At 35.7% G+C, this 20,162-nt stretch overlaps 1 protein-coding gene across 5 annotated transcripts in view; it reads left to right on the forward strand.

The window, feature by feature from the left end:
- PTBP2 (polypyrimidine tract binding protein 2) overlaps positions 1-20,162 on the forward strand; it is a 150,715-nt gene that overhangs the window by 97,590 nt on the left and 32,963 nt on the right. For all 5 annotated transcript variants that reach the window (XM_044000466.1, XM_044000462.1, XM_044000463.1 and 2 more), the window contains exons 4-7: positions 3,501-3,673; positions 5,158-5,301; positions 9,746-9,910; positions 9,996-10,106. In XM_044000466.1, the coding sequence (XP_043856401.1) occupies positions 3,501-3,673; positions 5,158-5,301; positions 9,746-9,910; positions 9,996-10,106 (593 nt within the window). The remainder of the gene's footprint in view (positions 1-3,500; positions 3,674-5,157; positions 5,302-9,745; positions 9,911-9,995; positions 10,107-20,162) is intronic.

A 20,162-nucleotide genomic window follows, 5' to 3' on the forward strand; every position in this document is an offset into this window, starting at 1 on the left:
TATCACTAGTACTTAAAGCAGTACCTGTTGCACTGTGGGTGCTTAATACATGTCGTTTGATTTGACTGATTGGGAGAATGAGGATTCAGGGGTAACACCAAGGTTTCAAAGTGAAAGATAGTGGTGCACTCATTAGATAATATGAGGCCTAGTGGTGAGGAAATGATTTCCATTTTAAACATGTTGACTTTGAAATTACAGTACATCCAGTCAAAATGTCCAGTAGATGGGACAGCTAGGTGGCAAAGTGGATAAGGCACTGGCCCTGGATTCAGGAGAACCCAAGTTCAAATCTGGCCTCAGACACTTGACACTTACTAGCTGTGTGACCCTGGGCAAGTCACTTACCTTAATTGCCCCGCAAAAAAAAAAAATTCCACTGAATGATTGGTGATATCGGACAGGGACTTAGAGATCTGAAGTCATCTACATAGATATCAATAATTGAAATTAATGGAAAAGATGAGGTGACCAAGTAAGAGTATGTAGAGAGAAGAGAAAAGGCTCCAAAACAAAGTCTTTTGGTACATTCATAGTGACAGGGCTGATGATGTATCTGTTGTCAACTCTTGAAATTTCTACCTTCATAACCTGCCTTTTTATATGTCCCCTTCTCTCCAGTTAACATAGCTACCACCTTGTTACCTGATACAGGTACTTGCCTGTTGGTCTACCTATTTCAAATCTCTATTCTCTAGTTTATTCTTCACTCAGCTACCAAAGTGATCTCCCTAAGGTGCAGATCTGTCCATGTCATCTCTTCTTCCCCTCAGTAAACTCCAGTGGCTTCCCCATGCAAGATAAAAAATAATATCCTTTGGTTGACTTTTAAAGCCCTTCACAACCTGACCCCTTCCTACCTTCTCTTGACTTCTCTTGGTACTCTATCCATTATCATTGGCTTTTGTGCTGTTCCTTCCATACATAGTTTTTATCTCCCAACTACCTTTTCACTGGCTTTCACTTGTGTCTGAAATGTTCTTTCTACTCACCTCTGCCTCTTGGCTTTCCTAGCTTCTTTTAAGATTCAGTTCAAGTCCCACCTCCATCTTTCACTGGAAGCCTTTCCCTGCCCTTTTCAATTTGAGTGCCTTTCCTTTGTTAGTTATTTTCTATTTATCATGCGTGTATCCTATTTTTTTATATATTTTTTGCATGTTGTTCCCCCCGATTAGATTAGCAGCTCCTTGAGAGTAAGAACTGTCCCTTTTTGTATCTACAATGCTTAGCACATAGCTAATGCTATTGCCTCTTTGAGATTACCATCCATTTAAATTATGTATCCTGTTTATACATAGTCATTTGCATATCGACTCTGACATCATAATTAAGCTTTTTGAGGTCAAGAACCTCTTAAATTTTTTTCTTTCAATTCTAAGCATTTAGCACAGTGTCTTACACTTACTAAACACTTAATGAATGCTTGTTGATACTGATAATACAGCAAAGGAGATTGAGAACGATCAGTTAGGTTGGAAGAAAATCAAGAGAGAGCAATGTCATGAAAACTTAAAGGGGAGAGCCTGATCAACCATATAATGTTGTTAGAGAAATCAAGAATAAAATGCTGTTAGATTAGGCAATTAAGAGATCATTAATAACTTTTGAGAGAGCAATTTCAATTTGTGAGTGATGAAGCCAGATTACAGAGGGTTTTTGTAGACGATTTCTTAGGAGTTAGGGTTGTTAAAGGGAGGAGTTACATCAGATGAAAGCTAGTGGGGAATGATAGGATCTTTGGGGGATTTTTTGTTTTGTTTTTTTTTTAAGGATGGCCTAGCCTTGGGGATGTTTGTAACCAGCATAGTAGGAACCTGTAGTCAGGAAAAGATTGCAGGTCAGAGAAAGAGTGTGGGTGATTGTGGATACGTACTGCTGGAAAAAAAAAAAAGAGAGAGAGAGAGATATGTATAAAAGGTTTAGCCTAATCCAGGCAAATTACATAGTATATTAAGACAAGTTTTTGAATTTGAATTTTTCTTCCAGAGACTTTGTAGCTTTATGATTTTAGTGATTTGATATCATAATCTTTGCCTGTTTTTCCTATCATATGATAGTTGTGGGAAATAATTTTATAGGAACCAAGGTTCAGATATCTACAGATGGGTGTCTTATTTTAAGCATTGTATTCATTCTTTTGGGAAAAAAGCCAAAATATTTGACATTTTCTACTTTTTTTAGGTAAGACAAAAATTAGAGATGAAAAACCAGTCTCTTTTCCCCCTCCTCTTTTCAGTACCTGTGGTCTTCTGAGCATATTAATCATATTTTTCCGTGATAGTGTTTTTATGACATACATGTATTTGTCAGTGCCAGTGCAGGGTAACAGTGACATAGATACTTTTTTGAGGGGTAAAGTGTGATCTGGAAATTCACAAACCTCTAAACTAAATATAGAAGTCACAACAAAAGATGTCTCTAGAAGAGGTCAAAAACTGTCTAGTCATCCTATGCTTGCCTGTTCTTCATTTCATATTTCAGATAAATCATATCACGCTACTATCCTGATTTCAGGGTGGGGGGAACCCAACAACCTGAGCAGATTATCTTTTTAAACTGTTGGTTTTCTGACATAGTATAGAGCTATAACAGGAATGTTTGGCTCATACTTCTCTTTTGAGTTGTAATAAATGTGAAGATAAAATAGAGAGATAGAATTGATCATAGATGTTAATAAGTAGATTGGGGATAATGTCAGTGAGAAAGTTAAAACAGGACTTGAGATAAAGACATAATATTGCTTATTGAGAATGACCAATATATTTTGTCACACTCTTTCCCTTGAAATGGATTATGGATACTCTTGTCCTCTTTTAATCATTTTTGCTCAGTCAAAATTATAATCTAACTAAAATGTTCTAATCACACATGGTTTTTAAAGTTTGTAGAGTGGTACTAAAATTATTGAGATATAAGGATAAGAAGGGTACCTTTGATTTAATTGATATAGGGAAATCCTAGGTGAGCAAACTCCATTTTCTGAAACTTAGTCTTAGAGCAACTGAGAGGGTAAGTGACTTGCTTAGTCACAAGATATATCAGAAACTTAAACCCAGATCTTACTAAGGCTTTAAAGCCAGTTCTCTGTCCACTAAGTCACACTATCCCTTGATGATATTATAAAAGTCAGTAATGTAATATGTAATCTTCTGTCCACTGGGTTTTCTTAAATAACCTCTTGAATTTCAATTTATTATTTCTTCACGTATTGCTCATTTATCTTATTCTTTATGGTTCACTAGTAAGTATTAAGCAAAACTGTTTAGCAATGTTTTTCATAAAAGCTGATGATGATGTTTCTCCATTTCTTTGAGAGCTTACTTGTGAATTTTCAGAAACAATCATAGCACTATTCATAACTATTGACATTTATAATTTGACATATTCTGTTAATCTTTGTTTTAATGTAGCTTTGATATATTCTCTTGTATGATAACAATATAATTTTAAAATTTGATGTTTGTTAAATGTATGACTTTTAATTTTAAAATATCTTTCAGCCAATGGTAATGACAGCAAGAAATTCAAGGGAGAAGATAAAATGGACGGGGCCCCTTCCCGTGTACTTCATATTCGAAAATTACCTGGTGAAGTGACAGAAACAGAAGTTATTGCATTAGGTTTACCTTTTGGTAAGGTAACCAACATCCTAATGCTGAAAGGAAAGAATCAGGTATACTTTTTTAGGGCTATTTCAAGCCCCATACTTTTCATTAGGTTTGGAAAGCCAAGAAATGGGGCCCCTGGGGATTGCCATACTCTACAAGAGCAGTGACATAGTCCTTACCTCATTGCTATCTGAGAAGACAATGAATGCAAGGAGTTTGTTTTAGAGATCGAGATTGTGGAATAATATAAAGACAAGAAATTTTGTATTAAAGTATTCCTACTTGAAGGCTCTACAGAGGATAGAACCTCTGGTAGTAGGCCATTTATTTGATACTTGAAGTTTGATTATAAAGGACAACAGGGGAATGTAAGAAGTTTAAAGACAAAAACTTATTTATCATACCAAGGTAATCCTCTGTCTTCTTAAATTGCCAGAGAAGTTCTTTCTTTCTTTCTTTCTTTCTTTCTTTCTTTCTTTCTTTCTTTCTTTCTTTCTTTCTTTCTTTCTTTCTTTCTTTCTTTCTTTCTTTCCTTCCTTCCTTCCTTCCTTCCTTCCTTCCTTCCTTCCTTCCTTCCTTCCTTCCTTCCTTCCTTCCTTCCTTCCTTCCTTCCTTCCTTCCTTCCTTCCTTCCTTCCTTCCTTCCTTCCTTCCTTCCTTCCTTCCTTCCTTCCTTCCTTCCTTCTTTCCTTCCTTCTTTCCTTCTTTCTTCCTTCTTTCGCAGTTGGGGTTAAGTGACTTGCCCAGGGTCACACAGCTAGTGTTAAGTGTCTGAGGTCACATTTGAACTCAGGTCCTCCTGACTCCAGGTCCCGTGCTCTATCCACTGCACCACCTAGCTGCCCCGAAGTTTCTTTCTAAGCATTATATTTAGAGATATACCTAATTCTTGGTGTGGGAACTAAAGATACCAATGCCTGATTTTTTAGTAACAAAAGTTACAAAAGGGCTTAGCAACTTCTGATTTTAGGAAAATAGGATTTGGTTTGTTGTTGTTGTTGTTGTTGTTGTTTTTGTTGTTTTTGAACTCTTGAGTGTCAGTCAGTTTCCCGTAGTTCAGTTATCACTTCTCTTGGTGTGATCTGCTGATCTGAATTTCAAATAATATTCTTAGTTGTTTCTATACTAGATTATAACTATTAAGTAACCATTCACTTTAAACCAGTTTTATTTATTTAAAATTAAGAATGTGGAAAGACACTTCAATTTGACCCTTTTATATTTTTTTATATAAAAATGCAGTTATTTTGGCAATGAAAAGTTTAAATTTTTACTTTATTGGCTACATTTTGGGGAATATTATGTAAAAATGCTATAGAGAGTTAAGTTCTATAAAATGCTAACTCAGTGTAGTTTATTTTTCACTGTATTAATTTCTTTCACAACAGTTTTTAGGTACCCAGTTTTGAAATGTAATGTGTGGAGTCATCTAAATGGGAACTAAAGTGTACTTTATGGAAGACTGCTTTATCAGTTAACATGTACTGTGTTGATATTGAAGCTTGTTTGAAAATAATTCATAATTTAAAAAAAAAACTTTTTCACCATAGGCATTTTTGGAACTAGCTACAGAAGAAGCAGCTATTACTATGGTTAATTACTATTCTGCTGTGACACCTCATCTTCGAAACCAACCCATATATATCCAATACTCCAATCATAAAGAATTAAAGACAGATAATACATTAAACCAGGTATATATATATATGAATTTAAATGTGTACATATCATGATATTAAGAATATGATAAAAATAAATAGAAATGAAACAGGTTTTTAGAACATCCCATTTTAAAGGTATTTTGTACAGGTGTGCCCCCCACTATTAGAAAACCTGATAACAGGAAAAAAAAAACTTAACTTAGAAAAGGAGGTTACTTGTGCATTTACACTTACTTGATTTGTAAATGTTTACTATACACTCCTTTCATAAACATGTCTTAAAAGGGGAATTTATAATTTCAAATTGTTTATCAACCTATTTAAAGTTCACCAAATTAATTTTTTTCTTTCTTTTTTACTTTTTTTTTTTTTTTTTGAGGAGGGGCTTTACTTTATTGATTCATGGGCCCTTCATTGAAGTTCCTTTGAGCTTGAGCAAATTTTGCAGTTTCTTTTCCTCCTCCTGCCTTTTCTCCTGCGGCTTTTGCTCCCACATCTTCAATCCCACATCCATTTCCTGGGATAGCAGCATGACTCTTCTCGAAAACTTTTCCCTCTGTGCTTTCTGCTGGAGCTGCCCTTTCATTGGGGGAGCATATCTACCATCTGCATAGGACCAGTCTGGCAACTAGGTGAGGAGCCCATAGCCAGAGGGGCTAGAGGCCAAGCCTTGCCTGGGGAGAGGGAAAGGAGCACTGTTAGTGTCCCCAGTGCCAGGGGGCTCCAATCAGTCTGCTCCCTGGCTGGCCCCGGCTCCAGGGACACCCTCAGCCTGGTCTGGCTCCCCAGTTCCCCTACCCTTTTCTTTTAATTATAAGGGCAAAATGATTTTCTTCTTTAAAGTGTCACAGAAATTAAGATCTTATTCTCATTTTAGTAGCCTCATAATTTGATGGCTGTGTTGTATATAATGCATTTGGTACTGTGAATATTTTTAGGGGATCTAAAATTCTGGAATTTGTTGTTGTTGTTATATACTTACCAAGCCATCAGTATTTTATTTCTGCTTGAACATTATAAGATAACCAATCTAAAAACTCATATTATATTGTTGTTATAAAGATATTCTATTCTATTTCTTGAGGCATGTTGATGGATGAATTATTTAATATTTGGGAAGTACTTTGAAACTCTTTCCTTTTTCATGTTCTAAGCTCCTTTGAAATAATTTAGATTTGATGTTTTGAAATTTGCAGAATCAGCATGTTTTTTCTACCTGGATGTTTTAATTTGAAATAATAAGCAGTAATTAATTAAATAGGACTTACTTAATTATTAATATAAAGTATTCTTGTAACACCTGCTGCCAGTGCTTTAAATGGAAAAAAAAATGTTATCAAGTGGTCTTCTGACTTTATTTCACCTTCATTTTCTCATAGTAAAGGTCCTGTTAAAGATTCATTAATTATTTCCCTAACAAAAACATTTTAAGAATTGAGTATTTATTAGATTTGGTCTTGAATATGAATAAAAACTATTAATTTAAGATTGGTACAGCAACATTTTAAAAATAATATTTAAAACAAGGAAATAGTTTTAAAGTTCACACCTAGAAGAACAATATATGACTTTAGCATTTTCTTTAAAAAATAAGAAAGAGGTATTGGCCCACAGGTTATATGCTAATGTGTCTCAGTGCTTGAGTCCTTTTGTACCAACCTCTGTCTTCTTGCCTCCACATGATTCTATCCCTATGGTCTCAGATATTTTAGTACCTAGGTTCACAATCCTTCTCTTTATTTCCTTCCTTGCTATCATCCTCAGTAACCTCATCATATTTCAGAGAACTGCCCCACTTTCAGTATTCTGAATTTCAGACTTTTACTTTCCAACCTTAGCTTCCAAAAAGTTTGTTTTTCTCTCTCGTTTCAACTCATATGTCTTTGATCCCTCCTCATTTTCTTTAAAATAAAGACATCAGGATCCAGCTCTTCTTTAATCAGAGGGGAAGGGTGGCTGAGGGAGGTGGTGTCAATCAAGTTAGCATCATAGTGAGTTTCTGTCCTGGGAGGGGCATCTTGTTCTTTGGAGTTGAAACAGACAGAGCAACCCCAGAAACTAGCTATATGACCTTTGGCAAGTCAGTTAATTTGTTTGCCTCAGTTTCTTCATCTGTAAATAGTGATGATAATAGCATCTACCTCCCAGGATTGTTGTGGGGATCAAATGAGATAATATTGGTAAAGCACTTAGCAAAATGTCTGGTACATAATACGCACCGTATAAATATCTCCTTTCCCCTTCCTTCAATACCTTCCTTGAAATTGACTGACTTACAATATACTAACTGCCATTGTAGAATCTCTTATCCTCATTGGACCTTCCTTCATTACTAGCCTTTTAACCCTCTACTCTGAATAACCCTTACTGTCTGATTCTCCTGCTATTGTTCCAGGGTTGCTAAGTATTCTTGGAGAAAGTAATGCTGATTTCACCCAGTATTCATTCATGGTACATAAACTTAAGTGTGGATCATTTCTATTGCTCGGCAAAGCTACTTTACTTTTGTTGATTTCTAGGCTCCTTCACAGCAAAATGCATACCCTTCCTCACCTCTTTCTAAAACATAAGATTGTCTTCTACTTAATTAAGAAATTGGAAGCCAGATTTGATGATTACCTCAACTCCCTCCTCTAACTTCTCAAAACTTAGCACTATTATCATTCCTCCTCTCCCTCTATCTTACAAAAGAGTTATTACTCCTTTTTGCCTAACTATTATAGTACCTTACCATTTGGTATCCTTGTTTCGTCTCCATTCTCTTCTCCTAACCAGTCCATACCCCATAAGACTACCATATTTATATTCTAAATGCAAAAGTAACTTTTTCACCCTTCAACTTAAGAAGATCTTGTGGCTCTCCATTGCTTCTGAGATCAAATACAAATTCCTTTGTGCACCTCACAATCCATCTTCAGACTTATCACACTTTAGTCTTTTTCACATATTCTGTATCCCAGTCGAGCTGGCTTACTTATTATTATCCCTACATGGTAGTCTTCTCATATCTCCATGTCTTTGCACAGACTGTCCCCCTCTTAAAATCCTCTATTCTCATCAAAAGTTAGGAGGCAGCTAGGTGGTACAATGGATAGAGCACCAGCCCTGGAGTCAGGAGCACCTGAGTTCAAATCCATCTTCAGACACTTGACACTAGCTATGTGACCTTGAACAAGTTTCTTAATCTCAATTGCTTTGCCAAAACAACAACAAAAAAAGTTACTTCTTCCAACATGAATTTTTCTTGTTTCCATTAGCTCTGCACACTACAATTTACCTTTCATTTACTTTGCATGTGTTCCATTCCCATTAAAGTGTAAGTTTTTTGAGGGAAGGGACTCTGTGCAACTAGCACAGTATTTGACACATAGTAGGTGTTTAATATTTGTTTCCTTAGTAAAACTACTCCCTCTACTATTGTCTCTGCCCTTGATCATATCCCATTCTTCTTTCTTCCAGTAGTGGCATCTACTGTCTGCTTCCCATGTTTCTATAAATATTCTTTATTACTTCCATTCATAAAAGAAGGCTTTATTTGATCCTTCTAACTCTTCCAGGTGCCGTCTCATCTCTCTTTGGCCTTTCTTTGGTAAACTCTTTTTAAAAAGTTGTCTTTATTCAATATCTGCACTTCATTCCTATTCTTGTCTTAGTCTTTTCAAATTTGAGTTCCACTTCTATCACATTCTTTTTCCAAAGTAAACTAATGATTCAGTAGTCTTTTTTCAGTCTTCTATACTTACTACATAGACACACACACAAAGATCGAGAGAGATAATTGTGTATATGCGTGTACATATATGCTTATATACACACATGTGTACACAAAAATACAGCAGTTTGTTATCATAGCATGTAAGAATCCCTTATCCTATCACTTTGTTACTCTATCCTCACCTCCTCACCCCCCCCCCCAACGTATTCATATGGAATCCCTTCACAGTCTTAGTCTTGTAGCTTCAGCTATTACCTCTGCACTAATCAATCCATATTGTGATATAGTAAATTACAGTTAGAGCCAGAAGACAAGTTACTTGTAACCTTTCAGGTTTTATTTTCTTAATTTGTAAATAATGAGTTTGGATTAGATGACTTCTAAGGGCTCCTACTAGCTTTATATTCTATGATCATATAATCCCTATTTCTAGCCCTTTGCCATTTTCCCATGGTTCTGTAGCTTCTTCCTCAAGTATTTACAGCCCATCTCCTTCTGGATGTCACACCAGGATCTCAAATGAAGATAAATCATACTGTATCTATTCATGAATTCAACTCTGGTTCCAAAATGTATTGGATAGTGTGGGTATCTAGCATTAGAATACTGTTAAGTTACTTATGGATATTAAGTGTGTGTGTGTGTGTGTGTGTGTGTGTGTGTGTGTGTGTGTGTGTGTATGAAAATAAAGGAAATGTACTGTCAAATTCAAGTGAAATGTAATGCCTTTCTTAAAAAAATGCTTTTTGTTTTAATTTTCAGCGCGCTCAGGCAGTTCTTCAGGCTGTGACGGCTGTACAGACAGCAAATACCCCTCTTAGTGGCACTACAGTTAGTGAGAGTGCAGTAACTCCAGCCCAGAGTCCAGTACTTAGAATAATTATTGATAATATGTACTATCCTGTAACTCTTGATGTTCTTCATCAGGTAAGCTCTTTTTATTTGTATAAACAAGTAATTTAGAATGTTTCTAAAATAGATGTGATTGTAATTTGTTGTTTTGTTATGACAGATATTTTCCAAGTTTGGTGCTGTATTGAAGATAATCACATTTACTAAAAATAATCAGTTCCAAGCTTTGCTGCAATATGGTGATCCAGTTAATGCGCAACAAGCAAAACTAGTAAGTCTAGATTTTTTTTTAAACTTTTAAAATCAATGTTATTTTTTAAATTCTAAATTCTCTTTCCTCCTCCCTTACCCATTGAGAAGACAAGAAAAACAAGACCTATTACAAATATGAATAGTTATATAAAATAAATTCTGTTAGCCACATCCAAAGAAAAAGAAAGGAAAAATTGTATGCTTCAGTCAATACTCTGAGTCTTTCAATTCTATCTGGAGATTGACAGCATTTTCATTTTAAGTCCTTTAGAATTGTGCTTGGTCATTGTGTTATTCAGAGTTCTTAAGTCTTTCAAAGCTAATTATCTTCACAGTATTATTGCTGTTGTATAACTTGTTCTCCTGATTCTTCATATTTCACTTTATATCAATTCATAGAAGTCTTCTCAGGTTTTTCTAAAACTATCCCCTTTATCATTTCTTAGAGCTCAGTAGCAGGAAGGGAACAAGCATTTATGTAGTATGCATGTATATGCTACTGTGTAGTGCCAGGCACTATAATGCTAAGCACTTTTTACAAATATGTCATTTGATTTTCATAACAACTCTTGGAAGTAGGTGTTATTATTACCCTTATTTTGCAGTTGAGGAAGCTGAGACATAGAAAGTTTAAGTGACTTGTCCAGGGTCACACTGCTAATAAGTGTGAGAAGGTGGATTTGAACTTAAATCTTCCTGACTCCAAGACACATGCTTTCTTCACTGTGTTACCAGGTTCCTTGCTCTGTACCACTAGCTGCCTTAGTAGTTTTTCATCACTTTCATCTATCATAATTTCTTCATCCATTTCCCAATTTACTGACATTTCCTGAGTTTCTAATTATTTTCTACCACAAAGTCCAGATTTGTCCTTTCCTTTTGACCCATTTGGGAGATAGATCTAGTAGCAATGAAATCTTATTTTATATATGTATGTACAGTGTAGGATGTCCCGCTATGTTATATACTATCTAGGTAAAACTAATTAAATTAGTCAATTAAACTAATTAAAACTAATTAGTTTTTTAAAATATTTTATTAAATGATGTGAATAAAAATTGCTTCTATCAAATGTCTTTAGTAATCCCCAAAATCTGAATAATTGAAATAAATGTACATTATTTTAAGATTTCTACAAATATTTGTCAAGTTTAGAAGTGTATATAACTTAAGAGCAATACTATAGGCTGCACTGTATAAATAGAGCAAGTAAGGCTTCCCAAAGATATCATTAAGGTCCGTCTGCTTATTGTATAGCTTAAGAAACAAAGTCCTCTTTAAGAATTGTTGTTGTTTGTCCTTTGTTCTCAAAGAGGACCATGACATCAGGGTGATGTCATGACTTCCACTGAATTAGATTTAATTGAGGGAGGGCTGTGCAAGGTCACCAACCTCATTCTCTCCTCCAGAGCCATCTGGGTCCAGTGGCAAGATATATCAAAATGATTGGAGATGGCCCTGAATGTTTAAGGCAACTGGGATTAAGTGATTTGCCCAGGGTCACACAGCTAGTAAGTGTTTTAGGTGAGATTTAAACTCAGTTCCTCCCAATTTCAGGGCCAGTGCTCTATCCACTGGGCCACCTAGCTGCCCTCCTCTTAGGGGAAGGGGACCATAAATCTCTTAACTAGCAGAGCCAAGATTAAAACACAATTCTCCAGTTACCTCCCCAGGATCATAGAATCTCAGAGTTGTAGGGGACCCAGAGGCCATCTAATCTAAAACATACAAGGACGTGAATCACTTCCTTGGAATAAATGATAAATAGTCACTTAACTGTGACTGAAGACCTTTTGTATAAGTAGGTCCACCTTAGATGCATATTCTGTTTTTAAATAAGTATAATGAGGGGATAAGGAGTGAGATTTTTCTTCATTTACAAGACTTAATTTTCATCTTTGTGATTTCCTTTCATTACTCTTAGCTTGTCTCTCTGAAGCAAAAACAAATTTAATCCCTTTTCCAGGAGTTCCTCTTTTATATACCTGAAGGCAGCTATCCTCTTCTCCCTGAGTCAGCCTTTCTTCAGCTTGAAAATCCCCAATTTCTTGAACTGATCCTCATACAGTATTTCTGTTGTTATACCTCCCCATCTTATACATGTAGAGTTGCTTTTTTGAACCCAAATACAAGATTTTACATTTATCTCTATTAAATTTCATCTTAATTTGGTTGTTTTAGCCTGTGGAGGTGTTTTTGTATTCCTCCCAACTTTGTGTCATCTAAAAATTTGATAAATATGACACAAGCAGCCTAAGGCCAAGCATATATCCTTTTGACTCCTCTGGAGTCCTTCTAGGTTGACACTGAACCATTCATTAATGGCTAATCTACAAGCTAGATATTCAGCTAGTTTCAAATCTTCCTTACTCTGCTATAATTTACTCCAAAGTTTCTTAAATTGTGAGTCTTAACCCTATATGGGGTCACATAACTGAATATGGGAGTTGTGAAAAGTTTGACAACAGCGAAAGGTTATGTATACCTATTTTGTATATTCATGTACTTGGGGTTGCATAAAAATTTCTTGGGTGAAAAGGGGTCATGAGTGGAAAAAGTTTCAGAAGCCTTAATTTAGCCCAGCTCTTTCCTACAAGGATAAAATGAGAGACTTTATCAAATGCTTTGCTTAAATTTAGCTAAGCGGTATCTGTAGGATTCCCCATATCTATCAGTTTAGCAAACCTATCAAGAAAAAAGCACAAGTCTGGTGTGACCTGCCTGTGAAGCTGTGCTTCAGTAAATATTCATCAATAATATATTCTAGAATTTTTTAATAATCCTGGCACCCCAACAGTGTAGATTATTCTCTTTCTTTATTTGAAAATTGGGATTATATTTGCCCTTTTTCTGTCCTGGGCTACCTTCTGTGTTCCCCATTATCTTCCATAGGTAATCAAAGTGGTTCATTAGTCATATCTGACAGTTTTCTCAGTACTTTGAAATGTTACTACCTTTATTTATCTTTAATATCAACTTCCTGTTAACTATATTCCTTCTATCTTTTTGTTTTCTGAACTGTATCATTATTCTTACAAAATCATTGGGGCAGCTAGGTGGTATAGTGGCCTTGAAATTGGGAGGACCTGAGTTCAAATCTCATCTCGAACACTTAATAGCTGTGTGACCCTGGGCAAGTCACTTAACTCCAATTGTTTTAAACATCCAGAGCCATCTCCAGTTATCCTGATAATGTATCTTGCCACTGGACCCAGATGACTCTGGAGGAGAAAGTGAGGCTGGTGACTTTTATTGCCCTTCCTCACTTAAATCCAATTTATTGCAAGTTATGACATCTGCCATGGTCCTCTGAGAGTGAAGGACCACTACCACCAACAAAATCATTCCATGCTTTTGTATTCAGCCTCTTATTACCTACCTGCCCTTGCTATCATTTCTTTTAAAAATTCAAGGTAATATAGTAAAAAGAATCTTGGATTTGGAGTCAAAGGATGGATATGGGTTCAAATTTATTATCTGCTACTTAGCTTTGTGATTTTTGGACATTTCACCAAATCCCCCTGGAGTTTAGTTTTCTCACATGTAAAATTAAATAAATTGAGTAGATAGCCTCCAAAGTCCTTTGCAGCTCTAAATCTATGGTTCTTTTATGATTTCAGTGTCCCTTCCAGCTCTTGAATCTATGATCCCTGGATAAGTTAGTAGGAGAGACTAGGTTTCAGTAATATATTTGATATAGTTAGGGAACATCTGTATGTCAGAAATACAATAATGTGATTCTGAAAGTAAAATGATTTACTTGCTTTTTAAAATTCTCTTTTATAAAAGTGAGTGATAGCAGATGATTTTTCTCTAACCAAAAGTATTAATTTGCTATCTTTAAATATATGATCTTTTTTCTGTTGCATAGTTGGGGTTTTTTTTTTGTTTTTTTTTGTTTTGATCTTAATGAAATTTACTAAGTCCAACCTAGATCATCGAACTCCTAATGTTTTTAATGACAAAATGTTTTGCTTGGATTTAAAGATTTAAGTTGCAAGAATTATCGTTCACTTTTATTACTACTGATTTTCAGGGCCAAGTGACTATTAAAAAAAGTTACTCAATGGTACAGTAACAAGAGCCTGTATTTGGTGTCAGGAAACCTAAGTTTCAGACCCCAGCATTAATACTTGCTAACCTATCGGCTTTTAGCAAATCAGGCTCATTAAGCCTTTTTCCTCATATATAAAATGAGGAGATTGGGTAAGATAACTTTTAGGGTGTCTCCCATCTCAGTTCTGTATCACATGATTTCTAGATTCTGTTAAAAATACAAACCAGTATCATGATGTTAGATGCATACTGCACTCTCCCCTTTCCTTCTTTGTTGAATTCCTACCCATATTTTTAAAGGCCAAGGCAAAATACCTTTTCTATACCTCGTCTTAGCTGGTGGTCTTTCCTCTTTGTACCTCACATAACTCTTGTGTACTCTAATGCATGTCTTTTGTAATATGTAATTATAGTATGTATTAGTTTCTTATTCAATTGCTTAGCATCCTATTTATATTTAGTAGGCAATTAATAAGTGTTTTGGTTTTTTTGTTTTTCTTGTTAACCATTTTCTATTATATAATATAATTATTTGTATTGATAGTGTATTCCTTTATCCTGTATCACTATTGTATTGAGAGGGACATTTGAAACTTAATTTTGAATTATGTTTTATTATAATTCCTATGGGAAAAGTAAATTGGATTACTGTTCTTATGTGAAATCTAGTTGAGTAGTTTTTAATTAAACATCTTTATTTAGTTCACTAGTTGATATTTGTGTTAGCAGTATCTACTTACATCTTTGTTTTTGATAATAATAGCTAACTTTTATATTGCACTTTTAAGGTTTGCAAAATGCTTTACATATATTATCTCATTTGATCCTCTCAACTACTCTTTCAGGTAGGTGCTTTCATTATCCCTCTTTGACAGATGAGGAGACTGAAGCAGTCAGTCAACAGCACTTCTCAAGCTTGTACTATTTGCCAGGCACTGGGGATACAAAGAAGGGCAAAAGACCATCCTTTCTCTCAAGGAGTTTATAGTCTTATGGGGGAGACAACATGCAAACAATTGTGTACAAACAAGATTTGTACAGGATCTATCACTCGCATTAATGTGAATAGAGAAAGACTTCATAGTATAAAGAAATGTCTTGCTTACTGACACATTAGGCTTGAGTCATATGCAGAAGTCCATTACTTAGTTTCCTGGTCCTCAACTAAAAATCAGTATTGTGAAAACAGCACTGAATTTGGAGTAAAAAGATCTGAGTTCTGAGTCTTGTCTCTCAGTCAATAGGCATTGATCAAACACTTCTAACGTGCTAGTGAGAATACAGAGAAGGCAAAAAGCAGTCCTTGCTTTTAAGGACCATAAATTTTAGTGGGAGAGATGACATGTAAATAACTATGTCTATCTGTGTCTCTCTTTATTATATATATTACACACACACACACACACACACACTCTGACTGTGGAGTTACTAAATATGGAAGTCAGGGAAGGCCTCTTGCAGAATATCTGTTTTACTTTTGAGGAGGGATAGGGTGAAAGAAGATAGAAAATAGAGTAAATATCAAAGGGAGGGAATAGGAGCTAGAGTAATACAATTAACAATAGTAACCGTGAAAAAAACCTTGAATCAAGTTTGTCTGATAGGCCTCAATTCTCACCCACATAGAGAACCGAGTCAAATTTATTAAAATGAGAGCCATTCTCCAATTGATAGGTAATCAAAAGGCATGAAGTCTTTTTTTTTTTTCCTATAGCCATATGGGAAAAAATGCTCTAACTCACTATTGATTGGAGAGATTCAGGTCAAAACAAGTCTAGGCACAACCTTACACCTATTGGATTGGATAATAGGACAACAGATTAAAAGCATAAATGTTGTGGGGGCCATGGGGAAAATGAGACATTAATACACTCTTAGTAAAGTTGTAAACTGATTCAAACATTCTGTAGAGTAATTTGGAACTGTGGCCAGGGCGCTATAAAACCATGCATACTCTTTGACCTAGCAATACCACTACTGTGTTGGTATCCTAAAAAAAATTAAACACACACACACACACCAACAGTTGAATTCAGAATTGGGGTGATGCCCATCATTTGGGGAAAGGCTGAACAAATTGTGGGATGAGATTAGGATGGAACACTATTGTGCTGTAAGAAATGATAAGCAAGATGCTATCAGAAGGACCTATGAAAAATGGAGTACGTTTACAGAAAAAGAACTGATGATAGCTGAATAGATAACTTTTTTGTTAGTTCCTCTTTCTGAAGTTTTTTTGTCTGTTTTCTTTCACAACTTGGCTAATGTAGAAATGTTTTGCGTGACTGCACATTTATAACATTGAATTCCTTGAGTTCTTAAGGGGGGGAGGGGAGGGAGGGAGGAAGAGAATTTTGAGCACAGAGTTTTAAAAATCCTTGTGAAAATTTCTTTATACATGTAACAGGGGAAATCCTAAATAAATAAATAAATTTAACAAAGAAAAAAATAGTTGAAATAGGGGGGAAAAAAGAATATGGATGTTTCGCTGAGTCTCCAAGGAAGCCACAAGACAGCCATGATGGGGCAAAGTATTCTTGGCATGTGCAAAGGTGTGCAGAAAGGAGATAAGAATGTCCTAATGAGGGAACTCTAATTGGGCTAGAGTTGCTGAATTATAATGTATGTGTCTGGGGCGAATTAAAGTTCTATGTTGTTTAAAATAAATTACTATAGACACCAGTTTGGAGTAAGCATATATTAATTTATCAATTTTTTACCAGTAAAGGATTGACCACATATCTCCCTAACTTCTCATGGTCTCAGGCTACGTGGTAGAGAAAGCAGAGAGAGCTTCAGCATGCCAGTTAGCACAAGTAGGAGAAAAGCCCTAAAGAGACCCATGTAGTCTCAAGGAGACCCAAGAGAGAGTGAGAGGGACCCAGAATATACCCCAGAAGCCCTAGAAACCTAGAAGACTTTCTTCCAAGGGCTTTTTTTATCCTCTTTTGATAGAGGCAAGTATATATTGATCAAAGCTAATTGGGTCATTATACATCAAACAAATCTAATGGGTTAAGTGTCATTCAACTCTATTGGTTGACATGACTTGGAGGTGGTCTACATTAAAATGAACTCATGTTCACATCAAGAAGGAAAGGGGGAAAAGTGCAGTATGCATCTAACATCATGATACTGGTTTGTATCAGACATGCACCGGGAATTTGCATCAGGGAAAAAGATGCAAAAAAGCCTCACTCAAGTTGCTTATGGCAAAGTCCTTAGATAAGCCCTAGATAAGGTGTGGTTTAATCCTATCAGTCTATGGCAATCTAGACTAGAATCCATCTATTCCTTTTAATTCCCTTGGGTTTGTCTCAGATGAGATTTGATGAAGTTTCTCAGAGAGAACTGACTTTCTGGAGTGGGGTGGAGGGGTAAGACTGATGCCTGGGTCTTCTAAGAAATCACTTATTAATCATTGTTTTCTCACAGTTAAGATGGCTGGAAAATGTAGGAAGATGTCAGGTTATATAAAGTTTTAAATGTCAGACAGAGGACTTTATATTTGATCTTAACAGTTCATTCAGAAAGTATGCATGGTTTTTTAGCCCTTTGGGCACAGTTCCAAATTGCTCTAAGAATGGTTGAATTAGTTTACAACTCCACCATCAGTGGATTAATGTCTCGTTTTCCCCACATCCGCTCCAATACTTGTCATTTTCCTCTTCTGTTCCATTAGCCAATTTAATAGGTATGAGGTAGCACTCCAGAATTAATTTAATTTACATCTCTCCAATTAGTAGTGAGTTAGAGCATTTTTCTCATATGGCTATGGATAGCTTTGATTACTTCATCTAAAAACTTTATATCTTTTGATCATTTATCAATTGGGGAATGGCTCTTATTGACTCAGTTCTCTATATGTTTGAAAAATCAGGCCTTTATTAGAGAAACTTGTTTCAAAATTTTTTTAAACATTATTATTGTTTTATTTGTTTGTTTGGTTTTTTTGGGAGGGGCAATGAGGGTTAAGTGACTTGCCCAGAGTCACACAGCTAGTAACTGTCAAGTGTCTAAGGCTGGATTTGAACTCAGGTCCTCCTGAATCCAAGGCCAGTGCTTTATCCACTGCGCCACCTAGCTGCAACCATTATTATTGTTAACTATATTTCTATCTATCCTATTCCTTCCACTTCTCTCCATTTATTCCATTCTCTCTCTCCTTTTACCCTGTCCTTCCTCAAAAGTGTTTTGCTTCCGACTACTCCCTACCCCAATCTGCCCTCCTTTCTATTACACACACCCCTTTTCTTATACCCTTTCCCCTCCTATTTTCCTGCAGGATAAGATTACTTGAGTGTGAGTGTATGTTATTCTCTCTTTGAGTCAGTTCTGATGAGAGTAAGGTTCACTCCTCCTCACATCCCCTATCTTCCTCTCCACTGTATAAGCTTTTTCTTACTGCTTTTATGTGAGATAATTTACCCCATTCCACCTCTCCCTTTCCCTTTCTCCCAGTGCATTCCTCTCTCACCCCTTAATTTTATTTTTTTAGATATCCCTTCATATTCAACTCACACCTGTGCCCTATGTCTATATATACTCCTTCCAACTGCCCTAATAATGAAAAAGTTCTTATGAGTTATAAGTATCATCTTCCCTTGTAGTGATGTAAACATTTTAACCTTTTAAAATCCTTTATGGTTTCCTTTTCCTGTTTACCTTTTTATGCTTCTCTTGAATCTTATATTTGAAAGTCAAATTTTCTATTCAACTCTGGTCTTTTCATCAAGAAATGTCTAAAAGTCATTTTTTTCACTGAAGGATGGATTATACTCAGTTTTGCTGGTTAGGTGATTCTTGGTTATAATCCTAGTTTCTTTACTTTCTGGAATATCATATTCCAAATCCTCCGATCCTTTAATGTAGAAGCTAATAAGTCTTGTGTGATCCTGTCTGTGGCTCCATGATACTTGAATTGTTTCTTTCTGACTGCTTGTAGTATTTTCTCCTTGACCTGGGAGATCTGGAATTTGGCTAAAATATTCCTGGAAATTTTCATTTTGGGATCTCTTTCAAGAGGTTATTGGTTGGTTCTAGAATATCATGGCAGTTTTCCATGATAATTTCTTAAAACATGATGTCTAGGCTCTTTTTGATCATGGCTTTCAGGAAGTCCAGTATATTTTAAATTATCTCTCATATCTGTTTTCTAGATCATTTGTTTTTCCAGTGAGATATTTCACATTGTCTTCTATTTTTTCATTCTTTTAGTTTTGTTTTATTGTTTCTTGATGTTTTGTTATAAAGTCATTAGCTTTCATTTGCTTAATTCTAATTTTTAAGGAATTATTTTCTTTAGTGAGCTTTTGTACCTCCTTTTCCATTTGACCTGTCCTGCTTTTCAAGGTATTCTTCTCCTCATTGGCTTTTTGTACCTCTTTTACCATTTGGCCTACTATTTTTTTAAGGTGTTAATTTCTTCAGTGTTGTTTTGTTTTGTTTTGTTTTTTGTATCTCCTTTACCAAGTTTTTGATTCTTCTTTTTTTTTTTGCATCACTCATTTCTCTTCCCAGTTTTTTCTCTAACTCTATTTTCAAAGTCCTTTTTGAGCCCTTCCATGGCCTGAGACAAATTCATATTTTTCTTTGAGGCCTTGAGTTTATCTTCTTCTGAGGGTGCATTTTGATCTTCCATGTCCTCATAGTAACTTTCTCTGGTCAGATTTTTTTCTGACTTTTTACTGTTCGTTAAAGTAGGGCTCTGCTTCCAGAGTGGAGGGTATACTGCCCCAAGCTTCAGGGGTTTTGTGCTGTTTTCAGAGATACTTCAATAGACACCAGTTCTTCCCCAGTAGTATAATCTAAGAACAGGTGTGTTTACTACTCTCCAAGCCTGTGCTCCATCTGATCTGTGGGATAGCACAAGTATCCTCTTTTGCCCTGGAACTGTGACATGGGTCCCCGCTCTGCCGTGGCCACAAGCCCTGGTGTGCTAATTCTCCTTCTGGCCCTGGGACTGCCCCCTCAGCTGCCTGAACCGTAACCTGAATCCAAGTATGGGCAAAGCAACAAA

The sequence above is a fragment of the Dromiciops gliroides genome, chromosome 4 (assembly GCF_019393635.1).
Source record: "Dromiciops gliroides isolate mDroGli1 chromosome 4, mDroGli1.pri, whole genome shotgun sequence".
NCBI classification, from domain to species: domain Eukaryota; kingdom Metazoa; phylum Chordata; class Mammalia; order Microbiotheria; family Microbiotheriidae; genus Dromiciops; species Dromiciops gliroides.